Here is a 20,472-nt window from a genome sequence, read left to right on the forward strand (position 1 = left end):
GTCCCCAAGAAAGAAGATCGTGTTTTCCTTTTATATATATTTTTTAAATCCATTATTTTCCCGAACGCTTTAAAAAGGAAAGGTCGGTCACAAATTGCCTACACATGTGTGTCACTGAAACTTTCAGAGCACGACAAGAGTGGAGTGTGCAGAGATGGTTCTGATGACAAAGGAGACTCAGCATAGTTTGTTCATTGATAACTTATGCTTTGCTGCTATTTGGATAATTGCAGCTGTCCTTCGAAATGCTTCGTTAACTCCCATTAGCTTGTTTGAGAAATGAAAGTCTATTTCGAATTTGTCTTCATGTTACATCTTTATAGTTTAAGTAAAGTTATATAGCAGATTTTTTGATCAGCCACAGTTCTTGAGAAATGAGATATTCTTTTCCATATTTAATCTGAGTGACTGTCTAGTTCAGTATTTGGTGCTGACAGAACTTCCTAATCTGTATTAGTACATTTTCCTCTAATAGGACAGATAAGGAGTATATTTTATTTTAGTTTTTGATAATTGGGAATTGTGCAACCGATAATTCTTAGGCAAAAATGTTATTATCTCTATAGGTAAAGAAACTACAAAATAAAATTGAAAGGAAAAACAAAAGTGCCAAATGCATTCCAAGTCTTTACTTTTTGCCAAGTCCAAGACATGGGTTTATTTTCTAGTGATTGGCCCTTTTCCCCAAAAGTTCATTGAAAATCTACTTGCTTTAACTGCTTATTTATCTTTCTGCCTGTTTTTTCTTTCATTTGGAATTCTTCCCATTTGGGGTTCTGATTGTTATTTTCCAGGATTTGATTAACTCTTCCACTTGTCCATCGGGAAATGCAGACTGTACTAAATTTGCCTCACAACATGTGATGCAGGTTGCTGAGAGAGAGTTGATGGTCAGGAGGACTGAGTCACACACAAGCTGGCAGGGGCTTCAGTTGGAGGGTCTCCAGGCTGCAGAAGTGGGAGTGTGCGCGAGTTAGTTGTCGAGTGGGGGAGGCGCGGTGAGGAACATATTCATTTGTTGAGAGAGCCAGCCAGCAGAAGTCATAGGATTCAGAGATTTGCTTTTGACTTTGGGCATGTCATTGTAGGAAGTACTGCAGCTTGAGAGACAGATGGGAGGACAGCTCCTAGAAGAACCTAAGGCTCTTCATTTTAAAGGCAGCACCCACAACCTGCGCCTGTCGATTCACGATATCGCCCATTCGCTCTGGAAAAGTAAATTGCTGGCCAAATACCAGGTAAGGTTCCCGAGCTGAACTAAAGGATTGGAGACAGCTCCAAAAAAGAGGTCTAAAATTATTTAAACATGAGAATTCCTTTCCTTGAAATTAATTCTGTATCGGTACTTGTTTCTCCAAAACGGTATAGAGTTATTTAGGATTTCTGAAAAATACTTCAGAATATTTGAAAGAATTTTTCTTAATTCTCCTTCAAATAATTGTACTCTCATTGTTTTATTTTTAGTAAAAGGACTTCCAAGTCCATCATTTCATTTCATTTTCAGAATAAATGCGAATTGATTAAAAAAGAACCTCAAAAAATGCATTCCTAAGGAAAAAGGGAAGAACAGTGTTATTCCCCCCATGCTGTGACACAAATTAGACCTCAGCATTGTTAAGAAAATACTTTACCTTGAAAACTTGGAAGTAATACCAATTTGGAAATTGAAATAGTACCTAAAAATAAAATCCGATCAGGATTTTATTAGATAACAGCATAAAAATACTGGTCTAAATTCTCACTGCATGGACACATGGGAAAAACAGAGGCCTCTCCAGGGATTGTCACCAGCCCCGCAGCATCTCTGAGCCTGAGCTCCCAGGAGGCTGTGCGTCGGGATCTCTAGCCTCATACTCAATCTCAGGAGATGCAGACGCACTTGGATAAGCTGCAATTCTGTGTCTACACACATGCGAATCCAGTCCCACACCCCAAGGCTGCAACTCCACTGACTGACTTTCTGATAGAAGTCAGAGAACATATTAATAGTTGAAAGGAAGATTTCCAGCTCATTCTTAATCTTGTAGGGCTAGTACTTACCCATAAGTCGTGGGAAACAAACCTACTAGCTTGCTAACACTCCGAAGCTTTCACAGGGCTGTCTACCAGACTCTTCTGTGTAACTCAGCACTGGGTAGTGGCATCTGGCTTTTGACTTTCTTTCTCATTAGATCTCTCCCTTTGCTTTCTTCTCGCCCTTCTTTGCAACTGCCCTAAAGCCCCATAAATCTTTCCCTTTTGTGAGCAATATCCTTTGTGCAATCATAACGGAAAATACTATTTTAATAATAATGATAATCTGACAGTAGTTCAAGCCAAGCCTGCCTGAATTCTTACCATCTGCCAGACACCCATGCACTTTGATTTACTCCATTTAACCCCAGCAGGTCTATGATTAGGTACTCTTTCACTTACTTTTTCACAGATAAGGAAACTAAGGCATGGGAAAGTTTACTTACCCCACAACACCAAGTAAGCAAAGGGAGGGTGTTCTAATTTATACTGAATTGGGCTCCAGAGCCTCCATTCTTAACCACCATATTCTCCCCACTTTATTATTATTATTATTATTATTATTATTAATGTATCACCCTTTTCTTTCCTTTATGGAAGCAAGATTCTAAGATGGGCTCTGAACGTGGTCCAGATTTTCAGAAAATATATGTCTGTTAGAGGCTTGGTCCTTTTTAGACCAAGGATTTTCTGCGGCAGCTCCCTGGGCCCACAGTGTTCTGCTTGCAGTGAGTTTTGGTTTTCCCCTGTCCTGTGCGGAGGGAGTACACAGGCATGAAAGGGAACTGGATCAGTGCTTTACCCTTTAAACTTTCTTTGCTTTTCTCCAGAATACCACGGCAGGGATTCCTTTTAATGAGCAATGACTGGAGTGTGTAGGTTTTATTTTGGGAATTCGCTAAACTTTTGAAAAACCACTTACAATGGCTTCTTTTATAAATGATGGAGCAGTGGCAGACTGGCTAGGAATATGGATTCTGGAGTCCAGCTCCCCTGGGTTCATAGCTCTGCCACTTAGGAGCTGTGGGATTAGGGGAGGGTGGTGTTTAACGTCTCTGGACCTCGTTATTTTTCATCCGAAAAGGGGGTAGGGATGTCCTTATGCATGGGCCTGTCGCGAGGACTAAATAAGGTAACGTGTACTTCCGAGAAAAGTACTTGGCAGGCAGTGTCTGAGAGTTGTTTTCAGTGTTAGTCGCTCATCAGTAGTTAACATGGTTATATCCTTTAGGAAATTCCTTTTTATCATATCTGGAGTGGGTCTCAAAGAAACCTCCACTGCACATTCACTCTGGAAAGATTTAGCCTGAACACAGTGGAGCTGGTCTGCAAACTCTGCGTGCGGCAGGTGGAAGGAGAAGGGCAGATCTTCCAGCTCAGCTGCACCGTGTCGGAGGTAAGAAGCTCTTGTCTGCCTCAGAGGTCAGGGGAGACAATGACTGGGGGAAGGAAGGAGAGGTGCGGAGGGTGAAGGTGTCTCAACAGGGGCCATGTGGAGAGTCCTGAAACGTATTGTATATGTCCTATTTATTAATACAATAACATTTTTAATGAACACACAGAGCTAGATATATATAAAAGAAAAGGATAGGAAATCCTTTTCGAAAAATAAGCTTTTTCGGGACGCCTGGGTGCTCAGTTGGTTGGACGACTGCTTTCAGCTCAGGTCATGATCTCGGAGTCCCGGGATCAGGTCCCGTATCGGGCTCCCAGCTCCACGGGGAGTCTGCTTCTCCCTCTGACCTTCTCCTCGTTCATGCTCTCTCTCACTGCCTCTCTTTCAAATAAATAAATAAAATCTTAAAAAAAAAAAAAAAGAAAAAAGAAAAATAAGCTTTTTCTATGTCAGGACATGAATGTAAGGATCATGTTCTAACTTTTTAGTTAGAATTTCAAGGATAGGGTAGAATGGAGGTGGCATGCGCATGGAGTCACTTTTCCCGAAGCCTCCCTGGGTACGCCGTGTTCTCCCCATCCTCCTTTTGAACAGTGGAAACCCTCCACGCTGGAGGAACAAAGGAAAAAGTATAAGCCAAATGGTCAGATGGCAGCATTTCCCAGGGCCTCGCAGAGCCAAGCTCCGAGCCCCTAACTAAACCACAAAGAGCAGGACTGTCATATTTTAAAACTACAGGGGGACAGGCGATGATTTAAAAGACTCCTTCTCCCTCACTGTCTCATGCACAGTGACGAATGAAATGTCACTCTGCACGGTGTGTCTCGCGCTCCATGTTGTATTTAAAGACTGTCTTCCCTGGCAAACCAAGGAGGGGGAAAACATGTCGGGCTCCAGGATGCTCCATCCCTCTTTCCCACAGCCTGCCGAGAGCCGTGGCCACCGTTTCCTGCTGTAGTTCCATGAGACTTTTGACTCATAAACAACTTTAGTCACAGACCCTGGTGACATTCATAAGGCATGATCTCGATGTCAGGGCACCATGGCAACCGCCAGGCCCTCAGAGGCGCAGGCCCTATCTCCCAGGCACACAGCACCACCCCTGCTGGCTCAGGAGGGTGTTTTCACTTTCCAGGCCCAGCAGGTCTGCAAAGTTCAATAACCACCCAGCTCCAGTGACAACAAAGGCTGCGGAATTTTGGAGGGGGGCGAGGACGTCTGCTCCTTTGATGCTTGCCTTCAGTTCAGTGTGAACGTTTGCTGCGTGATGAAAAGCTGGATGAGGCGCGGTGGCCTCAAGTGAAAGGGAGCTGTTCAGCGGCCCCCGCCCGTCCCCCAGCCCCCCGTGACGGCCATTGCTGGGCAAGGGCCGCTTTTTGCAAAGTGTGATCACCATTTAAGGACTTTCATCCTTGTGCCAACGTAGAGGAGAGATGATTTCTTTTGCAACTCGGTGGCAGTCTGAGAGGCCAACCCTCAGACCCGCCAGAGGCCTTTGGCCGCACGTGCGACAGATAAACACGTTTCTCTGAGGGAGGGGCGAGAAATGACTGGAGTCAGATGACTTTGGGGATTATGGGGCACTCTGCTGCTTTTACTTCTGGGTCACTGAGTTCCACCACAGTGGTTAGCATTTGAATGCGGGTGCATGCGGCCCACTGAGGGGAGAGGTGTGGGGCTGGGTACTGATGTTGAGGAATAAGGCTCAGCTCTGAACAATTGATTCTGGAGAGCCCTGAGCCCCGGATCCTCCTCAAAAGCTTCAAGTAGGGGTACATTGTGACTGAAAAACCGTAACCAAACAGAGAAAAGACGCCATTTGTGGTGTCCTTCTCCTGCACGGGCCTCCTTTCTAGGGTCACAGGGCTAGCTGGCAGGTGGGCTGGGGTTGCAGTTCCAAAGTGCTCTCTTCCAAGAATGAGCTGACTTGCCAGGAATGCGCTGCACCCTCCCCCCAGCCACCCACCACTCAAGGCACTCACCAGCAGTCATTTATAAAGCCGTGGCCCTTGGCCTCTCTAGTCAGGAAGGACCTGTTGCCCCCCAGGGAGACCAGGCTGTGCTTGACAGAGACCGTGGGGATGTCAAGAGTCAGCCAATTGTTCCTCACTGAGTGCTTTGGTCAGAGATGCCTTAACAAGAGACAAAGCCTTTTGAGTCTCATAGAGGTGGAGTTTAAGAATTGAAAATGTCTCAAAGAGTAAAAGCAGGGGCATGAGTGCATGCCCAAGTGTAAATAATGAAAGGTTTTACTTTTCTTTTCTTTTCTTTTCTTTTTTTAAGAAGGATAAGGGGGGAGTAATAACAGGGAAGCTACCCATCAACACCCAAGAGAAAAAACAGCTTAGAGAAGCGAGGGAAATTTAAAGTCTTGTCAGGCCTTCTACTTAGCGTTAGCTATACACAAAGACCTATGGTAGGTAGGAAATTCGCAAATGGACAGTTCCATGCAGATATGACAACCACTTCACCCATCTTGCCTCAGGTTCGTCATGTGTAAACTGGTACAATAATAAAGTATGAACTTCTGTGAGAAACGAATGAGTGAATATTAGTGCACTGAGCAGAACTCGGCTCATGGTCCGTGTTCGGCCAGGGTTCATCATTACTGCTGCTCCCGTTCATGCTCTTAGGATTACTGAGTTCTTGAGGAAACTCTGCCTCTGTAGTCTGTGGCATCTGTCATCAAATTAAACTTTAGATTCCCTTTCTATCAAAATAATAAAATGAAACCTCAGTCAGCCACTATAAAAACAAAGGAATGAGAAATAAATCTCAGTAAGTAAATGAATCAATATTAGTTCCCAGAGTAGAGAAGATGGCTTATCTTCCCAAGTGGGTTGATCACACTTTGCTTTAGTTCATCACTTTGAAGCCTGGAAAGGGTGGAACTTCACGAGGCAGCATTAGCCATTTGTTTGACTAATGGATTCCCAGATAATAGTAACGATTATAGTTTCCCACTATTTGCTAGACCTTACAGCTGCTTTCCATACACTTTTTGTACACGAAGAATAATGCTTAAAATGTGCAAAGTAGCATTTGTCTGCTGAACTTATCCCATCTACTTACTCTTCAGTTTTCTATAGCCTATTTAAACAACCGTTAGGAAGATCTAGTTTTTTGAGGTGACTTCAGGAAGAAGAGTCAGGACACGGGAGTAGAAAGTTGTTTCTCCCACACCGTGCTGAAAATGTGTGCTGTCACCCACAGCAGCTGTTTGGCTAATGTTGAAAAATCATATGTTTAACTGAGGGAATCATGGCATCAGAGACAGATGGTACCAATATCATAAACAATTATTGTAATAAGCATTCTGTGAGAGTAAACTCTACTCTTACCTGGAAGGAAAGGAAGAACTAATAGCAACTGAAATTTTTAGATGAAATATAAATGTATATTTTCCTTTTACCTCCAAGCCTGTTGTCAGCCATCTGATAAGAGAGACAAGGAATTATGCCCTGGGAGGCTTGTTTCAGCCACAGAGAAAGAAAGAGGCACAGTAGCGGGGGTTAGTGACTCAGGCCTTGAAGGCCCACATGAAGCAGTGAAGGTTTTTACACACCAAGAAAAGGATGGCGACGTGAATATGTGGCAGATCCTCTGAGAGGCAGGCCTGCCTTTACCTGGCCTCTACTTCAGGATTTAATGGTGAGAACAGCCGTATTATTAGTCCCATTTAATTGGAAGGACGCTCAACACAGGACTCTGTGGGGTGGGCTTCTATCAAGAGGCAGCTTTTTACTCCTTCTGTACTAGGAAACTTATTTTCTCTTGTGTCAACAAATATGACTTGAAGAGCTTCTGTGTGCAGGCCACTATGCTGAGTATCATAGGGGTTCTGAGAATGACAAAAATACTTCATCTCCAAGAAATTTAAGGAATCAAAAGAAGTAACCCCTAAATATGTCCAACATGCCTAGGATAGGTGGAATGCATGCACCCGGAAAAGTGAGGCAGGAGGTCCCCGGTTGGTGGCTTTGGGTGAGTTTGCTCAGGGGAGGCCCTGGGACATGTCTTTGGTCCAGACTTTGAGGGGTTTGCTCAACAGAGATTAAGGGAAAGAAGGTAGAGCCTTTAAAAAAAAAAAAAAAAAAAAGGCTCTAGGAACAGTGAGTGGTCCAGTCTGAGACGAGTTTGAGCCATGTTCAGGCAGCCAGAGAAAGATGGATCGGATTGTCAAGTCAGGGGGACAGAGCCTCTGCTCCATGTGAGACCAGCTCTGCACTCCACAGGCTTCAGCTCTGAGGCCTCATACCAGCCAATGAGGTATTTACCATACTGTGTGATTAAAAGTGGGGACTCCATGTGGTAGAAGGAGCATTCAAATCTTCTTAATAAGAGAGAGAAAAGGAGAAACATCAGTATATGACACTTTGGGAAGGTGAGTCTGACAGACTGGGATAGACCACAGGTACGCAGCAAGGTAATACTGTGGGCAACAGCGAGAAGAATTTCTGGGGACAGAAGTCAGAGCTCCACAAAGCAGATCTGTCCCTGTGCCAACCTGATCTTCACTGCTACCACCGGATGGTCACATCTGGGGATATGGTGGCTTTCCTTCTAGGCCCTGTCATTACTGTCCACATAAGATGGATCTCAACATGAGTGATGGCACTAAGTTGTGGAAATACCATGATTTTTCTTCACCCCAACTCTTTATACTTCTTTCTTTCTTTCCTTCTTTCTTTCTTTTTTTCCTAATACAGTGATGAAGCACTTTGGTTCAGAAATCCCCAACACAAATCCATTGATAAAACACCACCACCTGCGCCCACGTCACTCTTCTGGGCCCCTACATTGAAGCCCTGTACCCGGGAGGTCAGACACCCTCTCTCCTCGGGGTCCCCTGGAAGGAGCTCTGCCAGGTGTGGGGAAAGAGCTGCAGGCTGCATCCCCATTCTGGGACTCCAACCTCCATTTCGTGCTGATGTGTTTCATTCATAGCAGTCTTTTAACTGGCATGTGCTGGAGTTAGCACAAAGGAGCGCATAGACTCCTCAAAGGCTCAGTTTGCCAATTTGGGGGTATTGAGGCTAAATACCACAATGGCAGCCAACACCCCCATGTGTATCACAGCAAAGAATTTGTTTCGCTCTAATGAGCCCTCCAAGCCCCTGGATGGACCCCTCACTGCCTAGCAGTGAGCCTTGGCTGTCGGCCCCAGAATCCAGAGCATGCTGTTGGTCTACACTGAGACACAGACCACAGTGATCCCCATGGGGCAACCAGATTTGGGGGGCTCTGGGCAGGGGTGGCACTGCCCCCTCCCCGAGCTGAGCACTCTGCATGAGACCAGAGACTTCATGATAACTCAAACTGTATGTGGCTAGTTTATCCCGCAGCTGCTAATTATGTACACCAAGAAGTTACCTGCTTTAAAAGAGAGAGAGAGAGGTGACATTTAAAGTAGATTAAGTAGATTTTCTTTTATTGCTTTAATAGTTCCCAGACAATATTTGCTTTTGCTTTTCCAACCAGCAGAAGTGATCAGAAAATGATTAGAGTTACTCCTGCAGATGAAATTTAGATTTCGCATTTGTGCTGTTTTATGAGCTGAAACTATTTTAAGAGCCAATTTATGGTTTTCTCTCCTAAAATTAGATTTAACAAAAATAAGGGTGTACAGCAATTGGAGGATGCCATTAGTGCTGGCCCTAAGGCAATCTACTGTGTTCACCATTTTCTTTAAAAAATTAGTCTTAATTTTATATCATTTGGAGGAGGGCTGTATTCCACTTCCTTCAACAAAAGCAGAACCGACCCTACTTCTGCAGAGGTTAGAGAGAGAATTGACTTGGGCATTCCCCTCAGGGTGACACCGTTTCTAGAAGCTCTGCCTTCTAATCTCAGATCTGTTTATTCTCAAAGAACTGCCCTTTTGAACATTTCTCCCCTCTTGAAATCTAAACCTTTAGGAGTATGGAGAGTCTTCTCTCCTCTTTCATCCTGAGAAGGATGAGAGAAAAGGCGTTACTGTATCACACCAGAGGTCCCACCTCGCCCAGCCCAGTCCGTAGCAGAAACCTATACATCCCAGTCTGTGCAAAGTCAGCCCGGAACATCCCTCGTGTCCTCAGCCAGGTCCCAGCTGTTGGCCGGGAAGAAGCCATTTGTACCAGGAAAAAGAATAGCACTCATTCTCTCCTTATCGCTCAAAGCAAGGCAATGTCGATTGGTTCAACAGAACTTGCTTTTGTCTTTGGAAATAACGCTGTGTTGTTCCTGCGCCTGAACTTACAGGAACCCACTGGCATTGATCTGCCTCTGCTGGACCCAGCGAGCACCATCACCACCATGACCGGCCCCGGTGCTTTCAGCATTCCTCCCCCCATCCGGCAGAAGCTCTGTAGCAGCCTGGACGCCCCACAGACCAGAGGGCATGACTGGAGGATGCTGGCCCATAAGCTGAACCTAGACAGGTGGGTGTGGCCAGGTTTTCAGGACGGGCTTTCTGGTAGACAGAGAGCGCCGGGGCTGGGAACTGTCAGATGGGGGTGGCCTCTGTGGATGGGGTCGCTGTTTTTCCTGTCCATCCATTTACTTTTCATTCTGCAAACCTGTATGAAGCTTCTTTTTTTTTTTTTTTTTACTATTTAATATTTATTGAGTGATTACATTATGCTAGGCACTATGCTAAGTGCTGTACATTAAATTTCTTTTTTTTTTTAATTTCTTTTCAGCATAACAGAATTCATTGTTTTTGCACCACACCCAGTGCTCCACGCAATCCGTGCCCTCCTTAATACCCACCACCTGGCTCCCCCAACCTCCCACCCCCTGCTCCTTCAAAACCCTCAGATTGTTTTTCAGAGTCCATAGTCTCTCATGGTTCACCTCCCCCTCCAATTTCCCTCAACTTTTTTGTCCCTTGCGCCATGGTCTTGCAACCACGCTGTGGAGAGAGATTCTGGGCTTATCTGACAAGATAAGTATTGGGTTCTGTGATCCACTTTGCAAAGCTGATGGGCTAAATCCCCTGAAATAGTAGATCCCTTCACTTAAAGTAATTGTCTTTCCTCACCTCCTGTTGATCAAGGCCTACCGCTGGATGCTTACTTAATTAACATGCTAATCACCGCACTGACACTGAGTTATAAAAAGACCTCAGGAGCCTCCTCTTTGTGGAATGTTGCCATCACTACCAAGCACCACAAGACATGGCATGACCTGTCAAAGATGATCAGAGCGTGGGCTGGAAAGAAAACATAAGTGTCTCGATTTCCTGTTTAGGATATGACCCATAGACATCTTGTCTCTTAAATTATCTTACTCAGAGTTGAGGTTAACAAAGTTAAACATCGCGTTTCCTGTCTGGCGCTGATCTAATTAAGTGTGTGCTAGTTATTTAGGATGGCTCCCTGTAAACCACAGCTCCTCCAGTGGGACCAGGGTACTCACAAGACAAATGGAGAGGCAGGAAGGGTTGGGACAAACTGCAGAGGAAGCAGATCTGTACAGCTCACCACTCAGCACACTCTCCCATTCCCAATTACAGGTACTTGAATTACTTTGCCACCAAATCCAGCCCAACTGGCGTAATCCTGGATCTCTGGGAAGCACAGAACTTCCCAGATGGAAACTTGAGCATGCTGGCGGCCGTCCTGGAAGAAATGGGAAGGCATGAAACAGTAGTATCGTTAGCAGCAGAAGGACAGTACTGACCCACGCCAGAACTGGAAATGAAGGGCGGGAATGCACCGGGGGTCTGTGGACATTCAGGTCTTGGCCGTTGAGAAGGAAATCCAGAATGGACCGCGACCGATGAGTTTCACAGGCAAGACTGCAAGTGGGAGAGAGAAGGAAAGCAGACACCACCGCTGGACAGACACGCCCACTTCACCAGGACATCCTCACAGGAGTTAAGAACAATTGTGTAAATTTGTACTTTGACTTTAGAAATCGACCTAATTTTCCTCTTAGTTGGGCTGTATGCTGTGTGGTACAGGATCTTACAGTTTCCTAGGAAACGCTTTTTATTGCTATCCAGGTATATGGATAAACTTTCTTAACAAACCCAATTTCTACAAACGTTGTTTACATCAAATTGGACAGGGAGGCAGACGCTGTCCATGGCTTGTTCTATTTTTGTTTAAATCATTTGAAGTTGAAGCTGTGGACGGTTTGTTGTGTCTATTTCAGATGAGTAATTCACAGAGAAATCACAGACTTTTGCTACAAACTGTGTACAACAAGTGTCTCAGATAACCCTCCCATCGGTGTTCTGTTTCTAGAACTTGTAGAACCAGTGTTACTGTTTGTATCAGGGAAGTGGAGAATCTAAGTATAAAGGAGAAATAACTAATATTCCTTATTCCTCGAGGGTTCCTGTCTGGTCACCCTCTGGGAACAAAGCTGTAGCATTGCAGGGAAGACAGTGATTCATGTTTAACCACACGAACAAGCATTTCTTCACCACATATGTGTTTGTAAGATGCAATTTGAAGTGTTGTTTTTTTTATAAAGAAAGGTATCATTATTATTATCACTATTATTATTATTGATGAGTATTTACAAGTATTCTAGTAAAAGGGTTTTCTTTTAACTTCTGTTTTTGTTAGCAGTACCGTTAGTATTTAGATATTGACTAGACCTGCCTCACCTTCTGATGGAATAAGGTGGGCATGGTCACGAGTTTATAACAGGCTTTGCCTCCTTAAGCTCTTACCTTTCTTACATCCTTCTGCCCCAGAAACATAGTCAATGCTTACTGCCTTTGTCAGTCTCTTCTTTCAGCTGGCTCAGGCAAGGTCTTCCTCCTCCAAGTCTTGTTGTGAGAAGCATTCCCTACTGAAGTTCACTGAACATTGTGGTTCTGTGACCTCCCGGGTACTTTGTCCACTTGAGAGGCTGTGTGCTTGGAGGACAGACAGCCTCTGAGCTGGCAACTGGAAAACAGGTTCTCGTTCCAGGTGTGTAACTGAATAGCTATGTTCCCCTGGGAAAGTTATTTAACCTCACTGGACCTCAGTTCCCTCACATGTCAAATGAAGGGGTGGCAGTAGTAGGTCTTCTCAAGGTTCTAAAATGCTGATCTCCTACAGTGGTGTCTCTAGTCTCCTTCATCAGTCCGAGGACCACCATGGACTCTGACCTCGATCACTGAAGGAGTCAGCTAGTCTCTTGCCCAGGCTACAGTCTGCCTTCCAAACAGTTCCAGCTTGGAAGAGGAGGATTCTAACCTGTAACCTATTTCTCACACTTTCAAGTCTTGTCTTTGATAGCTTGCCAAGAGATAGCATCCCTTTATTATCATTTTCTTTCCTTTCTTGGGATCACTTGTCCTCCTGACTGATTGCAAATTATGTTCTATTATTGTCTTAATCAGACTTTTTTAAATTAAAAAAATTAACTGAGAAGTAAGTAGTCGAAAGACTACTGTGTATAAACTATGGTATTTCCTTAGAACAGTCACGGGCTCTTTGTTTTAACCCAGGGACTCAATTCATTCAGCAAGTGGGAAATAAAGGGTCTGCAGCCCAGTAGCCAAAACACGATTGACTACAAGCACGGATATGGGTGAATCAGAACCTTCGGAACATGGCTGTGGTCGACTTTTGGGCTGGAGGTATACACGTTGCTGACTGGAGTTGAATTAGAAATCATTCTGTATGTTTTCCTCCTTTTTTACACGTGTATGTCCTCTTCTATTTTGCTGACTTCTTGATATTCCCAAGACTCCCCCATCCCCCTCATTGAGGAACTACTGATAATCTGGTATGGAGCCTCTGTTCTCACCCTTTCTATTTTCTTATCTTCTGTCTCTCTCGGGCCACCCTCTGCATCACACATCCATATATGCTATGTTAATGTGAAAGGAACAGTTTGCAGTAGTAAGTTCAGTGGATAATGTTTGCACCAACGTGTATTTGACCAAAATTTATGTATTCTACATAAAAAGATTTTTAAATACATATTTTTTTAAAAGGAGGGGGAGGAGGAAAGAGAGCTATTGCCCATTACTTCAATTTGAAATAACTTCTCAAGATTTGCTCATCGCTCCTGGCTTGGGATCTGTCATCTACAGAAATCAAGAATTAGAAATCTGAAGAATGCTCAGAAAAGCTTCCATGCCTTGTGAAAAGGGAAGAGTGTTGATTCCTTCTACGTGAGGTACTCATCTGTCATAGAACCTGTTATGTTCCTCGTCGAATGAATGGCAACTCCCTTACATCCAACACACACCATTTATGTCCAATAATTTTCACTACGAATTCTGATTTCCCTCTCCATTGGAGTAAAATAATAGCTGTTAGATTGCTCTCAAACTTAGAAGGTCCGGATTCAACAGTTCATTTCATAGAGAGCCGCTTCATCATTCTATGTGACCTGTCCCGCCTTTGATTCCTAGGGCTTCCATGTGGCTTATGGGGAAAGAACAGCTTACTTCCTTTGGACTGGAAAAAGCCCCACCTATCACTTGTGCATGGTGCCATCTAGTGGTGCACAATGCGATCTACCCTGAGTTTAACAAAAATTCACTAAAAGTTAACAAAGGGAATTAATAGCTGAAGAGTCAACGGGAACTTTATGGCAGATAGCTGTGGGTAAATTTTCACTTCAAATATATAGGTTTCTTATTGTTACACTCTTTTACTTAAAATACCCATACCAAAATTCCGTCGAGGCTAGTATGTCATCAACTCCTTCACACAACCACAGGTCTGGAGTTGGTTTTGGTAATAGAAATGACAGAACTACATAAATATCTGTATAAAACAGTTTCTGAAGAGTTGTCATTTTGAACATTTACATTTTTTTCTAAAGATTTTATTTATTTATTTGAAAGACAGAGATCACAAGTAGGCAGAGAGGCAGGCTGTGGGGGTGGGGGGAGCAGGCTCCCTGCTGAGCAGAGACGACCCCCCCTCCCATCCGGGGCTCGATCCCAGGACTCTGGGATCATGACCCGAGCCGAAGGCAGAGGCTTTAACTCACTGAGCCACCCAGGCACCCCCTGGACATTTACATTTTTGATTGGGCTTTATATGTTTTAAATCTCCTTACTTTTAGTTCGCTAATATTTATTTTTGGAAATGTAAGAAGCATTCACTTCGAAATGTTTTATATATGCAAAGGAGAGAACTGTGTCTAAGGAAGCCACAGCTGTGATTACTAATGCAGGACTAGGAAGAAGCTTCCTTTCTTCTGAGTTAGGCTGTCTAAAGGCAGAGGTTTCATCATATTTTCATTTTCTTCTCACCACATTCACTCAGCTTTCCTTAGAGTGATCTGGAAGGATTAGAAATTGGATTCAGAATTGGTAACTGAAAACATGGTGATGACAGCCACCTAACAGCTAACAGCCTTTTCACAAACTGTGTGGGCACCAACGTGGACACTCACCTCCTCTAGAAGGAAAAATCTCCGTCCTCACATGAGCAATACAAGCTCTTCCAAGGCAGGGCAAGATTTTGGGTGAGGTATCCAAGAAACTGTATAAATCATTCCCCATTTTCATATATACAATTATTTTAGGGATTTTACTCTCTCAAATCTCAACCAGTAGAGCCTTTCTTTAGGAAAAAGTCATGGATTCTGAGTTCAGGACCCTCTGGAAATTAGACATTCGATAATTTTTTTTTTAGAAGATATTAGATACCTTCAAAGTAAGCATTCAAACGGTGGGATCCAGACTTTTTGCTTCTGGAGAGGAGCAAAGGAGGCTCTTGTCTTACGGATCCCCATGTCTATCACTGTCAGGACCACAGCGGCTATGCTCTGGGTCCGCTTCTGTCGTCAGTGTGTGAGGAAGGGAGCCAGGAAGGTGCTCACCAACGTCCCAGGATTCACAAGCCTTTGCCAGCGTAAGGTCTGCCCCCATGGGGCCAAGCAAATCAAAACTATATGAGGACCTGCAAAAGACTATAGAGAAAGTAGAAAACGTTTACATGTTGAATTTTCAGTCTTCAAGTTGAATGTGAGCTTTAGCTTTTGCTGAGCAATTGCTCTGGACAAGTGATCTGTTTCACATAGAGACCTCAGTACCAGTCTAAGGCCAATGAGGGCAAGGATGACCATGGGATCAGCTGAAAGGAAACTGGGTTTGATCCATCAGACGATGAGAATAGAGGAGCTTTTGTGAATCAGAATGCTGTTGCTTAAAGCCAATTATTTGTAAAGATGATAGTGGTCAATGAGCATTAGATTTTATAGATCCAATAAGGAAAAATATTTTTATTATTATCTCAAGGTAATAAAGCATTTTTTTATCTTCCGAGTGCCTCATAGGACCAACTATTACACTTTGGGTTTTTTGTTTTTGTGGGTTTTTTTTTTTTTAACCTTACTGAGCTAATATTGACTAAAATCCTTAGAACTTTGCCTCTGTGCAGTGAAGTGCTGTTTCTCTACCCTAAGAAATCTATTTGTATAATCTCTGGCTGTAATGATTACTTTGAAAGATTTCCTTTGCATCTGTAATGATTTTTTTTTTTAATGGAATAAGGCATAAGGGGAATAAATACATTGCACCCAATGTTAATTTAAACCTGTGTCCATACAGGTCAAGTTAGCCAAATGGAGTCATAAGTATTTCCCAAATTCATGCCTCAAACCTATTTTTGAAAAGCAGGGAGATGGCATTGTAGGTCACTCTTTCCTGTGAACTAGGTCTGACAAGTTACTCCCTGATCTGTCGGACATATTGGCCGTGTGGTTGCCCCCATTGTCAGAAATCTTACTTCAAAACAAAACAAAACCTGTCTTCAAAAGAGAGTTTATGGCTCCCAGCTTTTCTGATAGGCTTGTCCCCTCCCTGTATTGACTTGTGGTGGGATAGTCATGGTCTCAACTCAACCAAATGTAATATATGCCTAGAGCCATTTTAGAAAGGCTGAGAGAGGCATCACCAGGACAAACCAACAGGAACTCTACATTCTTGTAGCCAAAACCACACAACTGTAACAGGCCGTTTCCCAGCTGGCTGTATACTTAGACTCCCGGGTACTGAGGAACCCTTCTGGAACTCCAACTTGGGAATCTCTGCAGAATGTTACAAGAATTAGCGCCCACCTGTTTTTGAGAAGAAAACAAGGAAACTGCCCCAAGATACAGTCATTGGCCCACCAGCCAAAGTGTTTGCTGCTCTACACTAGTCTCTTCACTAGCCATTTCAGATTTGTGCCTCAGCAAGACGATAAATTGCTGGAGGTCATCAGACTTCAGGATCCCTTCTAAATATTCTTGAGTTCTGTGTGTCAGCCTTCAGTTCCAAAGATCTGTTGGGATTTGGTACCATCAGAGCTGCTGTTGAACCTGATGGCACTGACCCTGGGGGGAACAACCCTCATTTTTGGAGTTCAGAATGGGACTTGTAGACAGGTACTGCTGGGCAGTAGCCCAGGAGTCAATGAGCCTTGACCTCGGCACTGTGGGGAGGCGACATCCAGGAATCACAGCCTGAGCTATCTTCTCCCTGTTCAGACAGACCTGTCTTAAATCAGCTTAAAAGATCGAGAGATCAACAGCCAGTGACAAATGCCTTTGCCTTTCTGTATTCTTGAAGTCTCATGTGGCATAGGGGCGGGAGTTCAAGTACATACCCTCCTGGCCTTGGGGAATAAAGAGGACAGCAATCAGAACAAGTTGAGTGAGTGACTTGCATTCTCCCCTTCTCTCTTCCCTAGATCTGCTATTGGTAGTGATGCCCTTGCGCTCCAGACAGAATGCGTTTAGCCCAACTGCAGGATGTATCGTGGGGGGGGTGGGGGGTGGGGATGCCAGTGTTGGATGTGTTCGAGTTGAAGGTTGAGCTCTAGCAAGTTGGTGACCTTCCTCTTTGCTCTTTCTAAAGAAGACAAGCAGTGTTTGTTAGAGAAAGATCCCCAGCGGTCTGTGGTGAAGAGCCTGTGTCATCCACCCGCTGCTCCCTTTGGAACAAGTTCAACGGCAGAAATGTCGGATTGAGATTTTGTGCTTTGTCACTTTTCTTTTTGAAACACGACAACACAACTTTGGCTTTTCAGATATAGAACACTTCTTTTGTTGCTGTGGAGTTCCCTCTTGCTGTATCTTCTATGCAATGCCTTTTCTAGAAAATCCCTGGCGGAGGAGTGCTCTCCGGGCATCCCATCAGCCGTGCCGCTGTGTGGTGGAGGCGAGGGCTGCCTCCTCTGGGTGTGGCCCTTCTCTCTCCCACTGCCTCTCCCCATTTTTTCCTGCAGTCCCTTGGTTTGTAAATTGCCTGCATTTATTCCGTCAGCCAACATGTACAAAATGTAAGAAAGAATTTTTAAACAGGTAATAAATTATATTTATAAGCAACAGAGAGTGCTACCTCCTTTGTTTCTTTTATTATTATTATTTTAAATAGGCTGCATGCCCACCGTGGAACCCAATGCAGGGCTTAAACTTTCAACCCTGAAATCAAGACCTGAGCTGAAATCAAGAGCTGGACACTGGGGCACCTGGGTGGCTCAGTCGGGTAAACATCTGTCTTTGGCTCAGGTCGTGACCCTGGGGTCCTGGGATCAAGCCCCACATTGTGCTCCTTACTCAGTGGGGAGTCTGCTTCTCCCTCTCCCTCTCCACCTACTTGTGGGTGCATGCGCTTTCTCTCTCTCTCCCCCGGTCAAATAAATAAAATCTAAAAAAAAAAAAAGGAGTCAGGCACTTAAACAACCAAGCCACTGAGGCACCCCCTCCTTGGTGTCTTCATAACAAAGCACTCCTGTGTGTGAAGAGTCATCCTGTGTCTCTTCATTAGCACAGAGAAGCTCTTAGACTCTGCAAGGATGATAATCGCAGCCTCCCTCGGGGACAGGATGGGTTTCTGGAATCGGGGCTTTTCAAGCCTCTCTGCACATTGGAATCACCTGAGAAGCTTTAGAAAAGCTGACTCCCAACCCCAGAGATCCTGACTTTACAGATCGGGGGGGTGGTGTGGTTATTAAGAGCGTTTAATGCCCCAGCGGAGAGTGACGAGCAGTTAATGGGGAGACCCAGAGTCTTAGAGGCGCAGCATCAGAAGGCCCCGGGGAACCAAGGAATACGAGGTCCCATCCTGAGAGATCTGATTTTAAATGACATGTACAAGCAACTGCACTACTGGGTAGGAAAGGAAAGGTGAGCCCAGGAAGGCAGGACACAGAGGGGCTGGAAGAGTGTGCCCACGGCGAACTGCGACTTCTTTTGAATGTCGCCAGCTCTGTCTCCTGTGGAGCTAATATCAGTAAGGAGAAGCAATATTTACGAGCACCCGCTAGGTACCTGGAGTGGGGCCTTCCCCTCCTTCACATATTCATCTCATTTGTTCCTCCGAAGAGCCCTTTGAGACGGGTATTTCTAGCCCACGTACAGGGGAGAAAATGGTGCCCAGACTATGTACTTCCACAGAAGTGAGAAAGTGAAAACCCTGGAACGTGAGCCAAGTTGATCAGAATCCCAGCGCTGGGATGAATTCTCTTGGCATCAGCGCAACTGGCTAAACACAGCCAATTCTCATGACAACTCCCAAGTCCCAGTAACCAAGATGCAAGCCTTCCTATATGCCCTTGGTGCCCAGACAAGTCGGGTTTCATCTCTCCTGATCCCGTCTCCCACAGAGCTCCTCAAACCTTAACTTTCTATGCTGCCTTCCAAGATTCAGGAACCATCACCTAGTATCACCTAACACTTTCCCCCTCCCTTTGCAGAGGGCTTTCTCTTGTCCAAGGGGACACTGTTTGCTGGGCAACAACAGTGGTCTCAGTCCTCCATACCCCACAGATGTCACAGTTGGGAGGAAAGTTGGGAACTTTCTCCTACTGTTTTGCTGCTTCCAGACCACTGCCCTTCTGTGGCACCCACTGCTGTGGGCTTCGGCCCATCAGGCCCCACCGGCCCGTCTCTACTCTCTCCCCTCACAGACTGCAACCCTCCCACCCCCCATCCCCATTCTCACAGTTGGTCTTCTCAGCGAACCAGACCCTCAGTGCTGCCCATAACCACCCACCTGCCATTTTCCACAGTGCAATTTTAAACTGTTTCACTTCTCCCAGCCCACTCACTACCCTACCTTTCCTCTAACAACAGATGACTGTGGCTCCTAATTACAGAAAGAATAGAAGCCATCAGACCATTGCCTTGCTCTCCCACCACCAAACATACAAACTTACCTGCATGGCTCTCTTTTATACATGCCTGTTCGACGTGCGATGATTTTGGAGACAGAAAAAAAGGCACAACTGTAAGATAACAGACATGTTCTTTCCAAGGGGAGAAAGAAACCATTTTATTTCGGGGAATGTTAAAACAAAGCCATATACAATTTGTAACAAATACAATTGTTTGTTCCCTAGTCCTGAATAATTACAGTATATACAAATTCAGTAAGGCACTGGTTCCCCAAAAGAACACAAAGGAATCTTCTTTTGAAACAGACAGACAACAAAACCCCTTTATATAGTGCCAACTTCTCTCCAAAAAATATGGCATTGTGGTTTGTTTTGTTTTACAAGAGGAATCATAATTGCTAAATTAAATCACTTCTGATAGCACTTCTTTCATTTCCACTGCTATGTGACTGGGTTTTCTAAAGAGATGTAACTGCAGAACTATTCAAATTTTAAAATTTCGGCTTCTTCCAGTGCCTTCCTGCTCACCAGCAAAGAACCAGAGTAGACCAACAGTGTAAACCACCATAACTTCTCATGAATATGCATGACTCTGAGGAACATGAAATTCTGTCATTATTCAGTATTTCCTATACCTGACTACACAATTGAAATGTGTCAAAGGATTCCTTGTAAATCAAATCGTGACATGTTTTCTAAGAAGCTTTATGTTTAAAGAATAAAAAGAATGGTCACGAGTGACTTTGGAGTGGTGCTGTCCAGGAGCCAAGGGCCTGTCTCCTCATACACAGTGTTCATAGCACTGTCACTTGTGACTGGACCAACTACACACTTTCATAAATAAATACTATGTTTCATTTAGTACTTTATCATCTATAATATTTTACTCTCTAATCCACATAATGGAGTTGTGCCAGACTCCAAGCTGAACATAATACTTATATATACATATATATTTATATAATATGTACACACATACATAAACTATAAACCTGAACATCTTAGCCT

The 20,472-nt window shown here is 44.3% G+C and overlaps 1 protein-coding gene across 2 annotated transcripts in view; it reads left to right on the plus strand.

Annotated features, from left to right (window-relative positions):
* Positions 1–11,117, plus strand: part of UNC5C (unc-5 netrin receptor C) — a 345,714-nt gene extending 334,597 nt beyond the window's left edge. For both annotated transcript variants that reach the window (XM_032861390.1, XM_032861399.1), the window contains 4 exons: positions 1,089–1,238; positions 3,245–3,409; positions 9,653–9,831; positions 10,908–11,117. In XM_032861390.1, coding sequence (XP_032717281.1) covers positions 1,089–1,238; positions 3,245–3,409; positions 9,653–9,831; positions 10,908–11,073 — 660 coding nt within the window. In that variant the 3' untranslated portion in view covers positions 11,074–11,117. The remainder of the gene's footprint in view (positions 1–1,088; positions 1,239–3,244; positions 3,410–9,652; positions 9,832–10,907) is intronic.
* The last annotated feature ends 9,355 nt before the right edge of the window (positions 11,118–20,472 follow it).

This window comes from Lontra canadensis, unplaced genomic scaffold, assembly GCF_010015895.1.
Source record: "Lontra canadensis isolate GAN:19392208 unplaced genomic scaffold, GSC_riverotter_1.0 scaffold1, whole genome shotgun sequence".
Lineage (NCBI taxonomy): Eukaryota > Metazoa > Chordata > Mammalia > Carnivora > Mustelidae > Lontra > Lontra canadensis.